The sequence below is a fragment of the Dromiciops gliroides genome, chromosome 5, assembly GCF_019393635.1.
Source record: "Dromiciops gliroides isolate mDroGli1 chromosome 5, mDroGli1.pri, whole genome shotgun sequence".
NCBI lineage: Eukaryota > Metazoa > Chordata > Mammalia > Microbiotheria > Microbiotheriidae > Dromiciops > Dromiciops gliroides.
This window is the reverse complement of record NC_057865.1, coordinates 101200320-101212699: the sequence shown is the minus strand read 5'-3', so window position 1 is coordinate 101212699 and position 12380 is coordinate 101200320. Positions and strand designations below refer to the sequence as shown.

General features: G+C 38.4%; 1 protein-coding gene across 1 annotated transcript in view; it reads right to left on the bottom strand.

Annotated features, from left to right (window-relative positions):
- Positions 1 to 12380, bottom strand: part of LOC122728752 (TRPM8 channel-associated factor 2-like) — a 47816-nt gene that overhangs the window by 24891 nt on the left and 10545 nt on the right. Inside the window, exon 2 of the mRNA XM_043967534.1 lies at positions 6437 to 7067. Coding sequence (XP_043823469.1) covers positions 6437 to 7067 — 631 coding nt within the window. The remainder of the gene's footprint in view (positions 1 to 6436; positions 7068 to 12380) is intronic.

Below are 12380 nucleotides of genomic sequence, written 5' to 3'. Positions count from 1 at the left end.
CTGATGTTTAAAACTCATGTAATATTAGGCATCCTTAGGCCTCCATTTCCTCATTTATAAAATGTGAGGGTTGAACTAAATGGCTTTTCGGGCCAGTACTAATTCAAGATCTATGAACCAGTTTTCTGTGCTGGTGGGTGAAGTTTCTACACTGACAGGTTCACCAAATTGAGAAAAGTGCACATTATTCATGGATATAAATTATAATAAACAAATTATTGCAACATTGTCATGTTAAGAATTATAAACCTTCTTATGTCATCAAGTGGCATTAGGCACCTGTTTAAAAATTAGTAATAGAGAGTGATCAAGCCCAGGTGTTAATTGCATTGCTAGCTTCTTGTTCTTTAGATAACTTTTTATCTTATTCTATTTTTCAGTCTGTTTAGCAAATAATCCTTATATCATTGAAATATTTTCCTCAAATCAGATGAGAACCCAGATGATAGCATTTGATCATTTTTGAGGTTGCTTAATATATTTTGATTTGGAACAAGACAACTAGGGACCCTATTAAACTGACCTTGGGTATTATAGACAAAGTGTTCTGGAGTCTGCTTCTTGACAACCAGCTTTGACAATGTAAACCTACTTAAAATATCCATCTGGTAAGAATCATCTACTTTCTGTTGACTGGGGTTTAAAACAATTTGTAATTGTGCAAATAAAGTGGTCAAAATGTCCATACTCTTTGACTTGGAAATTATATCACTAGGCATAAATCCACAAGAAAGCTAATGATAAAAATAAAGTGTCCTATAGAGACCAAAATATAGCTGCTTTAGAGTAAAGACCTAGAAAGAGCTGATGTCCATCAAAAAGGCAATGGCTATACAAATTATGGTACATGAATGTAATGGAATATTGCTACACCGGAAGAAATGATGAACAAGATAAATACAGGGAGGGGGCAGCTAGATGGCACAGTGGATAAAGCACCGGCCCTGGATTCAGGAGTACCTGAGTTCAAATCTGGCCTCGGACACTTGACACCTACTAGCTGTGTGACCTTGGGCAAGTCACTTAACCCCCATTGCCCCACCAAAAAAAAAAAAAAAGATAAATACAGGGAAGCAAAGACTTCTATGAACTGATGCAAAGTGAAGTAAGGAGAACCAAGAGTAGTACTATATACATGTTATATATACTATATATAACAGTGTATATGGAAAGAACAGCAACCACAAAACAAATGAAGTTGAATGCTATGAAGTTATAATGAACAAGTTTAGACCCAAAAAGTCATATTTAAAGATGCTTCTCCGTGATTTCTTACAGAGTATGGGACTATGGTTAAGGAACACTGCATAGAATTCTGTACTGTCGATAAGCTGATTTATTTTGAAGAACTTTCTGCCATACTTTTTATTTTTTATCATAAGGGATAAATCTCTAGGAAAGGTAAAGGGAGAGATATAATGGGAAATGTAGGTGATGCAAAAACAAAAATAATCAACCAAAATTTATTTGTAAAAAAGAATATAAATTGAAATTATAAGTGATATTGCATCTGCCTAGATTTTGAGGAAGAAAGAGAAAAGATGTCATGTATAATTACAGTGTTAGATATTTCAGAGGGTAATAATAATAGCCAGCATTTGTACAGCACTTTAAGGTTGGCAAAACACTTTTCAACTATTATATCATTTTATCTCCATAACAACCCTAAAAGATAGTTGCTATTATTATCCTTATTTTACAAATAAGAAAACTGAGATAGACAAAGGTCAAGTCACTTGCCCATGGAAGTGTCTGAGGATGAATTCAAACTCATGTTTTCCTGATTTCAGGAAGAGTGCTCTAACCACTACAACATTTAGCTGCCAATAACCATAAAATGTTGATTGAGTGTCTCACAGTAAAGGAGAACATCCAAGGACATTATCTCATTAGCTTCTTATAGCCAGGAGTCATACACACATTATCAGCCCCATTTTATAGATGAGAAAACAGTTTCAGGGAATAAAGTGACTTGACTACACAAATAGTGAATCTTCTTACATCTTTTTTTTTCCTCCACAATCTAATGCTGTTCCTTGTACAAAACACTTCACTTTCAGATGCTGAGAATTTTTACTACTTTGTTAATTGCTGTATTAATCTCAATGATTACTCTTCTTGATTCTCTATAGTAGTAAGGATAATTTTCTGTGCCTTTCTCTGAGATACATTTTCTTGTCCATATTTAAAATATTAATTCATATTAAGAACTCACATTTTCAAAACAACTTAAGACTTCGGAGGCAGCTAGGTGGTGCAGGGGATAAAGCACTGACCCTGGATTTAGGAGTTCCTGAGTACAAATCCAGCCTCAGACATTTGACACTTACTAGCTATGTGACCCTGGGCAAGTGAATGAACCCTGCTGCCAAAACAACAACAAATCCACCCCCCCAAAAAACAAACAAACAATTTAAGACTTTATCAATCAAGTGTTTTCTTCATAACAATCCCGTGAAGGGATTAAAGAAGCTTACCTGGATGGCAAATAGATCTTTTCACCAGGAGCTAGGAAGCACCTGAGTTCAAAAATGAACTCAGACACTTAGCTCTGTGACCCTGGGCAATCACTTTAACTGCTGCCTGGTTCCATTTCCTCAACTATAAAACTGGGAGTAATAATACAATCATCCCCCTGCCAAGGGTTGTGATGATCAAGTGAGATAATATTTATAAAGTGTTCTGCAGACCTGAAAGCACTATAGACATGCTAACTGTTAATATTTACATTTGAGGAAATTGCAGCTTGGACAGACCAAGTAATTTGCCCAAGGTTGCAGAGTTAGTAAATGGCAGAGCCAGGTCATGAACTCAGGTTCTCTGCCTTCAAATCTCATGACTTTTCATCATATTGTGCTGCTTCCTCAGAAGGATTTTCTGAAAGATCTTGATGAATCTTTATGTTCCAGAGAGTTATCTCCTTCCCAAGGAAGTTGTAAAGCTCTTTTCCATGGTTATTCAGAAGGGGAAATAATTGACTTAGTATCTATTAAGCACTGTCTCATTACCAACAAATTAACTCTTCATTTTGTTTTGTTTTGTTTTTGTAGGGCAGTGAGGGTTAAGTGACTTGCCCAGAGTCACACAGCTAGCAAGTGTCAGGTCTCTGAGGCCGGATTTGAACTCAGGTCCTCCTGAATTCAGGGCCAGTGCTTTATCCGCTGCACCACCTAGCTGCCCTAGATTAGCTCTGTTCAAAAAAAGTGAGAAACAGTAATGTAGTAGACAGTTTAGTGGACAGCTAGAGGCATCTAAGTGGTACAATAGCTGGAATACTAGGCTTGGAGGCAAGAAGACTACAATTAAAATTTGAACTCAAGAAACTGATTAGCTCTGTGACACTGGCAAGTCAATTGATCTCTAACTACCTCAGTTTCCTCAACTGTAAAATGGGAGTTATAATTACACTTACCTCCTTGTAGCCTTTAATACTGTCTACCACCCTCTTCTCCTTGATACCCTCTTCTTCCTAGGCTTTCATGACCCTCTTCTCTTTAAATTCTCCTCCTACCTCTCTGAGGGCAGCTTCTCGAGGTTATGGCCATTAACCATAGATTTCCCATGGGTCTCTGTCCTGGGTCCTCCTCTTTTCTCCCTCACTTGGTGATCTCCTTAGCTTCCATGGATTCAATGATCATTTCTATCTAATGAGTCTCAGATCTATTTATCTAGGCCTAAATTCTCCAGTAAGGAAGCTCCATGTCATAGTGGATAGAGCACCAAGCTTGGAATCATGAAGACTCATTTTCCTGAGTTGAAATCCAGCCTCAAACACTTACTAGTTGTGTGACCCTGGACAAGTCACTTAACCCTATCTCAGTTCGACATTTGTAAAATGAGCTGGAGAAGAAAATGGCAAACTACTATAGTATCTTTACCAAGAAAACTCCAAATAAGGTAGTGAAGAGTCAGACATGATTGAAATGACTGAACAATAAATACCTCTTTTCTGCCCTCTGGTCTTGGGTTTCCAGCTACCTAATGGACATCCTAAATGAGATGTTTTATAGACAAATTAAATTAAGCATGACCACTCAGAGGTAGCTGGTGATACAGTGGAGCACTGGATCTGGAGTCAAGGAAAAACTGAGTTCAGTTCTGGCTTCAAACACTCATTGGCTGTGTGACCCTGGAACTTCTGCTTCTTCAACTGTAAAATCTGAATCATAATAGCACCTTACTTTGCATAGTTGTGAGGATCAAATATTTTTAAACCAGTTAATATCATGCTGAATATATAGTTCATATAATTCTGACATTTTTATTCCCTTTTCTTCCCCACTTCCTTTTCCCCCAACTGCCCTCCACCAAACCTTTTCTATTACCATAAATGATACCACCATACTCCCAGTTACTAAGGCTTCCAACCTAGGTATCATCCTTGACATCTCATTCTTTCTAGCCCACCCACATATCCAATCTATTACCAATGCCTCTTGGTTTTATCTTCTTAAAATCTCTCACCTATACCCTCTTTTGTCCTTTGACATCACCTTGTTGTAGGCCTGGACCTTCACGCTTGACCTATTGCAATAGCCTGTTGCTTGTTTTCCCTACTAGAAGTTAGTCCACTTCAGTCCATCCTCCACTCAGCTGTCAAAGGGATCTTCCTAAAATTCAGATCTAATCATGTTGTCCACATACTCAGTAAACTCTAGGATCAAATTGTTTCCTTCAGGATCAAATATAAAATCTTTCGTTTTATGTAATTTAAGATCTAAATGTGGGTTCTAATCTGTTCCCCCAGTTTTGGGGAAAACTGACTAAAATCACAGATAAAATGAGTTTAGGTTTTTAAGGGTTTATTGAAAGATAGAAAGAGAAAGATTGAGAACAGAATTCCAACAACATGGCAATCCTATCTTTCCTCAATTTTCCTGTGAAGTCCTCTGCCTCCACCACCACCACCATAAAGTCAGGAACCCAAAAAGAGACAGACCTCTCTGCGCAGGCCCTCCTTCCTCGTTCCTGTCTCCTCCCAGAAAATGGGAGGCTCCTCAAATTGATTGGCTGGTAGCCTTGGTGGACAGTACCTATGCGCAAATGTTACTTCCTGACACCAAGGAAAAGCCTCATGGCCTTGCCCTCTGAGGCATTCTCCTCATGGTGGAGCTTTCCTATAGTAAGTCTCCATTAGGTGGCGTCATTCCAATCATTACAGTTGTCATATAAAGTCTTTTATAAACAGTTTCCATACACACACACTTCACACATTTTCAATCCCCTTACATTTTACTCCCCTTCTTTTGTTCCACAATCCAGTGACACTGAATTCCTTGCTATGCCTAAACAAAACACCCAATCTTTCAACTCCTGGCATTTTCACTGGCTGTAACCCATTCAGGGAATGCTCTCCCTACTTATGTCCAACAAACTCCTGGCTTCCTTCAAGTCCCAACCAACATTCTTCCTTCTACAAGAAGCCATTCTTAATCCCTCTTAATTCTAGTGCCTCCCCTCTTTTTATTATTTCCACTTTATCTTGTATATAGTTTGTTTATACACAGTTGTTTTCATTTTGTCTCCCCCATTTGATTATAAGCTCCTTGAGAGCAGGGTCTGTCTTTGATCTTTCTTTGTATGCCCAGGGCTTAACACAGTACCTTGTACCATAGTAGCTTATTGAGTTACTGACTTATTAACTGGCTACATCTTAAGATTGTTGTGAGGATCAAATGAGGTAATATTTGTAGGTGCTTAATACAATGCCTGGCACAGTAGTAGTCCCTTAGTAAATATTTCCTTTCTTCCTTCCTGGACTTAGAGTCAGGAAGTCCTGGGTTTGAATCATGATTCTTGTTCTTAATTATTGAGTGATAACATAGTTTGTTTAACCTTTATGAGTCTTAGTCCCTCATCTCTAAAATGGGCTGTGGCTTCTACCTGAATTGAGAAAATGTATATAAAGTACATTATGAATCTTAAAGCACTTCTTTACCACCAGTTATTCTACTTTATGTTCAATGCAGGCAAAGTTATTAATACTCTGAACAATTACCCTTCTTAATATTAAATATAAATTTATGGCAATGTCCTTTAAATTGCCCCCCAGTTACTTTCCTTTGACTATACACACCTTACCAACACAACTGGACTTTACAGATAAAATAACCAATCTCCAACATCCAGCCTTTATCTGAGTTTTTGCTTATCTTATCTGACATCTTCACTCTCCTGTTCTCTAAATTAAAGTTAACACTAATTTCTTCTGATATCCTTTCTGTATGAACTCAGCCAACTTGTTCATTTGGCAACAAATTCTTTGCTTTCTACTCCTCTATGCCAGTTTCCTAGATATGTAGTTGATTCAAACTGGTTTCATGCCTATCATCATCTTTCTTCTCTAAGACTAGAAGCTTGATGGTGGGGACAGGGGCATAACTTGACTGACACCTGGTGCAGAGTCATCTATTGGGGGGGGGGTTGTTATACTTACTTGACTGCAGGTGACATTTCAGGTATCTTCTCAGAGAATTTAAGAGAACTGGTGTCTGCTTGGGTTTCAGTGAAGTATATTCCTGCCACACTAGTTACATGGTTCCCAGGGAAGTTGGTTAGAACCTTGTGATCATTTTTCTTTGCCCATTGCCAAGGTTGGCCTCCAATGAGCAATCCCCCACCATTCTTCAGAAATTGAACCAGCTGTTTAGCATAGGTGTTGTCAAAGGCATCAATGCAGAAAACCTTCAGAGAGTCCTGAAAGTGATCGACACTCTGTGCTTCAATGCCAGTGTCACAGAGGATACTAGCTAGGCCTTCTACAGATTTGTGTACACCAACAGTACACTTTTCACATTGACCAAGCCATTCCACAGCATTTCGGAGAAAGGGAGCCATTTTGGCATCTTGAAGGTAGCCTTCATGTGATAGGACCACTATGCGACCCTGACCATAGTGGGAAGCAGCAATGAGGACCTGGTCATTTTTATTCACCAGCACTGGGAAGGAAGTTTCACTGATAAGCAGGAGTTCAGAAGGGATGAGGTCACTTGGGAGCTCCCAGGCATTTAACCCTTTTACCAGACACTCAAAGTCATTTGAAAGATTCGTCTCCATGCCTCTTTTACCTGATATAGGGAAAAAAGCAAAGTCTCAGTTTGGTGACATCATTAACAAAGATACAGCATGGTACTACCTGAAATGGAATAGGATTTTTGAGTCAGAGGTTCTGTTTTCAAATACCGTGTCTGTTACTACCTATGTGGGGTGGTGATAGGAGTTGGGAAGAGGGAAGAATAGGATGACAGGCCCCGAGATCAGAAAAGCCTACTGTTCTTGGTTGGGCTACCTCCAGAAGAGTTCTAGATATCTGGGCAACTTAGAGGAGAAGATAGCTTGTGAATCGGACCCAAGAGGCAGATATCAAAAGAAAGAAAAGTGAAGATGGCACCGACTCTAAAATCAGAAGACCTGGGTTCAAATACCACCTCTGATGGTTATTAATGGTTTGACTTTATTCATTTCTTTAATATTCCTGGGTCTCAATTTCCTCAGGTATAAAATGAGGGGTTTGATTAAGTGGCCTCTGAGGCGCCTTCCAGCCCTAGATCTATGACTTATGATCTAAAATAAGTAATTAGTCCCCACAGGACACAGCAGATTGTGTGTGTGTGTGTGTGTGTGTGTGTGTGTGTGTGCGTGTGTGTGTGTGCGCGTGCGTGCACACACATATTCCTTTTTAATTCATTTCTATCCTTTTTCTTCTTTACTCCCATCTACAATCTGACTAGTCCCTTGGTACTCCATCTCCATAGAAACTGTAGTCTCCAAGTTTATAAATGACCCCATAATCACTTTTTGAGTGCTCATGGTCCTTGACTGTTCTCCAGCATTTAGCACTGTTGACAACCTCCTTGAAAAAAAAATCTACTTTTTGTTTCCTTAACTTTGACACTACTATAGTCTCCTGCTTCTTCTCCTTCTAAGAATCCTTCTCTCTGGTTCTCCTTTCTCATCTTTTGCCTTGTCATCATTGGGCCAACCTTCCTCTTTGTATGAATTTAGTCAGCACACAACAGAAAAGTTCAGGATGCAGTGTGAGTGGAAGGGAGAAAGGAATGGGGATGGTGAAATACCATTGTCATCAGCTGTCCCACTAACACTCTTGAATGTATGTTGATATGGGTGGAGCCATAGATATTCATGTGTGACAGTGTGAAAGAAGTTCTAGGGTTTCACAAAATGATCTCAGAACTAAAATGGACTACAGTTGTCATTAAATCTAACCCATACCTGTATACAAATTCCTTTCACAATATGTCTGATGAGTTTGCATTTAGTTTGTGCTTGAAGCTTGATAATGAGAAAGAACCCATTACCTCTCTTCCACTTTGGTGGAAGCCCTAATTCTTCTTTTATTTGTAGGGCAATGAGGATTAAATGACTTGCCCAGGGTCACAAGGTTAGTAAATGTCAAGTGTCTGAGACTGGATTTGAACTCAGGACCTCCTGAATCCAGTGCTGGTGCTTTATCCACTGAGCCAACTAGCTGCGCCTCCTGCCCCCATTCTTTTAGTGGTAAGTTTCCCTGGACATCAATCTGAAATATATCTCTTTGAATTTTCTATCCATTGTTCCTAGTCTTTGCTCCTGGTCCAAGCAGCATGTGTTTACTCTTCTATACAAAAGCCCTTCAAAGACATAAAGACTGTTATTATGTTCCCTCTGAATCTGTTTTTCTCCAAGTTAAACATAATAGTTTATGTTTATAAACATAAACATAAGTTCTTTTTCCTGATGCTCTTATGGCATATGTGATCCTTAGGCGTATCAGTACTCTGGACTTTTCTGAATCTTCTCCAGCTTATCAATGTCCTTCCTAAAAGGTGGCATATTCAAAATGGAATACAATGCCCTAGTACTATAGTACAGAACAGTGAAATGAAACCCTCCATTGTTTTGGGTACTAGAGCTGTTCCCTTCTTAAAGCTGCCCATGATTTTATCAGCTTGTAATTTCTTTTGGCTGCTAGATCAAAAGAATGACATATTAAGCCTGTATACACTAAACTACTTGTATACAAAATACTATCAAACCATGCCTTCCTTATGGGCTGTTCTTTCTTTCAATTACTCCTTATTCAATTTTATCTTCTTAATTTCAGCCCAGCATTCTAGATAATGATTATCTTTTGGATTTCTGATTCTTTCCTCCATTATATTAGCTATCTTTCTTATCTCTGTCTTTATCTAAGTCACTGATAAAAATTCTACATAGCATAGGACCAAGGACAGATTTGCTAGGCAGCTCTTTTAGAGAAAATGGCATCAAAAGTGACTGAAGAAATAATGATTGTCCTTTGCATTTTGTCATTTAGTTATTTCAAATACACCTAGTTGAACCATCATTTAGCCTATATCTCTGTCTTGTATAAAAGGATAAGATAATTTCTCTGTGTTCTAATATCTATTTCTCCTTGCATCAGAGTTTAGTCAGCTGCCAGGATGGAGAATATATGGATTTCTTGGCCAAATACAGAGAGCAGAAGGGAGGACAAGGCAGTCTGGCTGAGGGAATCAACATATAAATTAGACTGATGTTCCATTGGATTTTTGTACAGTCAAAGACTGAATCTTGTCTATCTTTTGTCTCTCTACCAGCATCTAGCTTAGTGTTCACTCAGAATCAGTAGATACAGCTTAATTTTTTTAATCATTTGTCAAATCAGCATGGGATTGAAGGAAAATAGGACTTGGAGTCATGTTGTGGCTCTGACTCTGCCTCTAACTAGCTACGTGACCAGAAACTGTGATATCATCTCATTGCTACTGAAAAAGAAAAAAAAAATCTGAATTTTGACCGTAAAGCTCTGAGATGTTTAGAAGTTAAGGAAGCAGCAGAGAGACTGAGAGAATTAGAGTGACTGGGAGGAAAACACAAAAGACAAAGAGATCAGCCCCAAACCTCTACCTCTGGAACTATTTCCTCCCCTTTTAGCACACATACTATTTATATATTACACACACACACACACACACACACACACACACACACACACACACACACACGTCCTATTCCAGCCCCCATGGATACACACATACATCTTATTACCATTGGGCATCTAGTCTTATGAATTCTCATGCAAAGAACATGATAGAATCATACAATTTAGAGATCATAAATCATCTCTACAGCCTCCCTAACAGGTGGCCATCCAATGTCTTCTTGAATATCTCTAGGAACAATAAAGTCATGTCCATTGCTGGATAGTTCTAGTTGATAAAGAATTCTTCCTTACATCAGGCTCAAATCTGCTTCCCTATGCTTTTCACCTTGTGGTCTTGGTTTTGCCTTCCATACTTAAGCTGGATAAGTCTAGATCTTTTATAAGAAAACCCTTCTAAATAACAGGGATAGGGATGGTGTCTTCTTGTCTGTTGCCAGCATTTCAGTACCCCACCCCCACACCTTGTTTATCTTTGTGGTGGGACAGAGAATTTACTCCTATCCTGGAGAAATTCAGGGAAGAAAACTCACCCTTCTATCTTGGAAGTATAGCTCAGGGCTTTAAGGAAGAGATGAGATTCAAGAATATCAAACCCAGAGAGTTTAAAATAAGAGGGATGGAGTGGGGTGGGGGTAGAATAGGAGGAAGAAAGAAAAGGAGGAGTCACACTTAGGTACCTCCTCCTTCTTACATGCTGCTGGGTTTGACTGAGGGTGTGAAGGAGGTACAGGAGCTTGTTGCTTTTTCCTTTTCAGTCAAGGGTCTGCTTCAATCACCTTTTTCTTATTTGTTTTAAAGGCATGGCCATGGATCCCAATTGCACCCTTGATATAGTGCTGAGTCTCTTGGACACATGCATAACTCAGTTATCTGTTTAGGTTCCCACCCTTTTCTGCACGATTGTGAATTACATCTGTCATCTCATCCTTTCCCTTTACAAAAGAACTAAAAACAAAACAAAACAATTTTAAAAAAAAAGAACAAACAAAAGACTGTTCAGGGAGAAGATAAAGACAGCACCCCTTTCTAGGATATTCATTCCTGGGTCTTAAGTTCAATTCAGTTCAGCAAACCTTTATACACCTAGTATGTGCGGAATATTGTTCTAAGGGAAATACATATCCACTGTCCCTATGGGGTTTGTGGTCCTAGATACTTGTTCTAGAATTATTATACACAATAATACACAATGCCTGCATTAGCGTGGTGTAAAAAATTCTACCAGAGGACCCAGGGGAACACTCATTCCTGCCATGGTAGATTTGTGAAGGTTTCATTGAGTAGGAGGAGAAGCAGGTATCAAAAAGAGGGCAATCTCAGCTTTCCCTCCCCAACTGGTATTCCAGCAAGACCTCCATAAATGAGGAACATTTTGGATAAGACTGTGCAATTATTAGTCTTTATTTCTCTTTGTGATATTCATTGTCTATTTTACACCCCAGTTGTTTCCACAACTCACTGGAGTCTTTCTTTGTCTAGGAAGAGAAATGACCATCATATATAACATCTTTATATTGTTAATGTGAACTTCTGATTATATTTTCTAGTCTCAAAGAAATATATTTTTCTATTCTCTTTTTGTCATGTCAACAGAGAACTCCAGAACTAATTGCTTGATGCAGTATTAAATGTAATTTATATACAATGACAAGTTTTATCCTATCAAGGACTCTGACAATCATAGGTTATCATGTATATAAAATCTTGTCACAGGAACTTAAATGTGGAAAAGACCTTAGAAATCATTCAACCCAGTTACCTTATGTTACAGATGGCATAATGAATAGCATGGAACTTGTATTCAGGAAAACCTTGAATTCAAATCTAGGCTCAGATACTTAGCTGTGTGACCCTGGGAAAGTGACTTAGCCTCTTTCTGCCTTGGTTTCCTAATTTATAAAATTGGAGTATTGATATCATCTACTTCCCAGAACTGATGTGAGAATCAAATAAGGTAATATCTATAAAGTACTTTGCAAAATTAAAGTGCTCTGTAAATGCTAGATATTATTATGCATACAGACGAGGAAAAGGAGATCCAGTGAGTGGATTGCCTTAGATGAGATTAGAGACAAGGAAAAGCCTAGAACCCCAAACTTCTGACTTCAAGTCCAGTAATCTATATATTCAGTAATTTATAATCTAAACTATTTCCTGGACCCTAGACCCAAGTTGCTGTATACTAAATATTTACAACTGAATGTCCCATAGGCATCTCAAAATCAAAATGTTTGAAATAAACCTTACTATAGGTTGCCTAAAACCTAACTTCTACAACCTTTTCTATTTCTTTTAATGGTCCCACCATCTAGTTACATGGATTTGCAACCTCTAATTCATTCTTGACTCTTCCCTTTCCATCAGCTCCTATATATAATCAGTAGCCACAGTTTATTAATTCTGTCTCAATGACATCTCTCATATATCTCCTTCT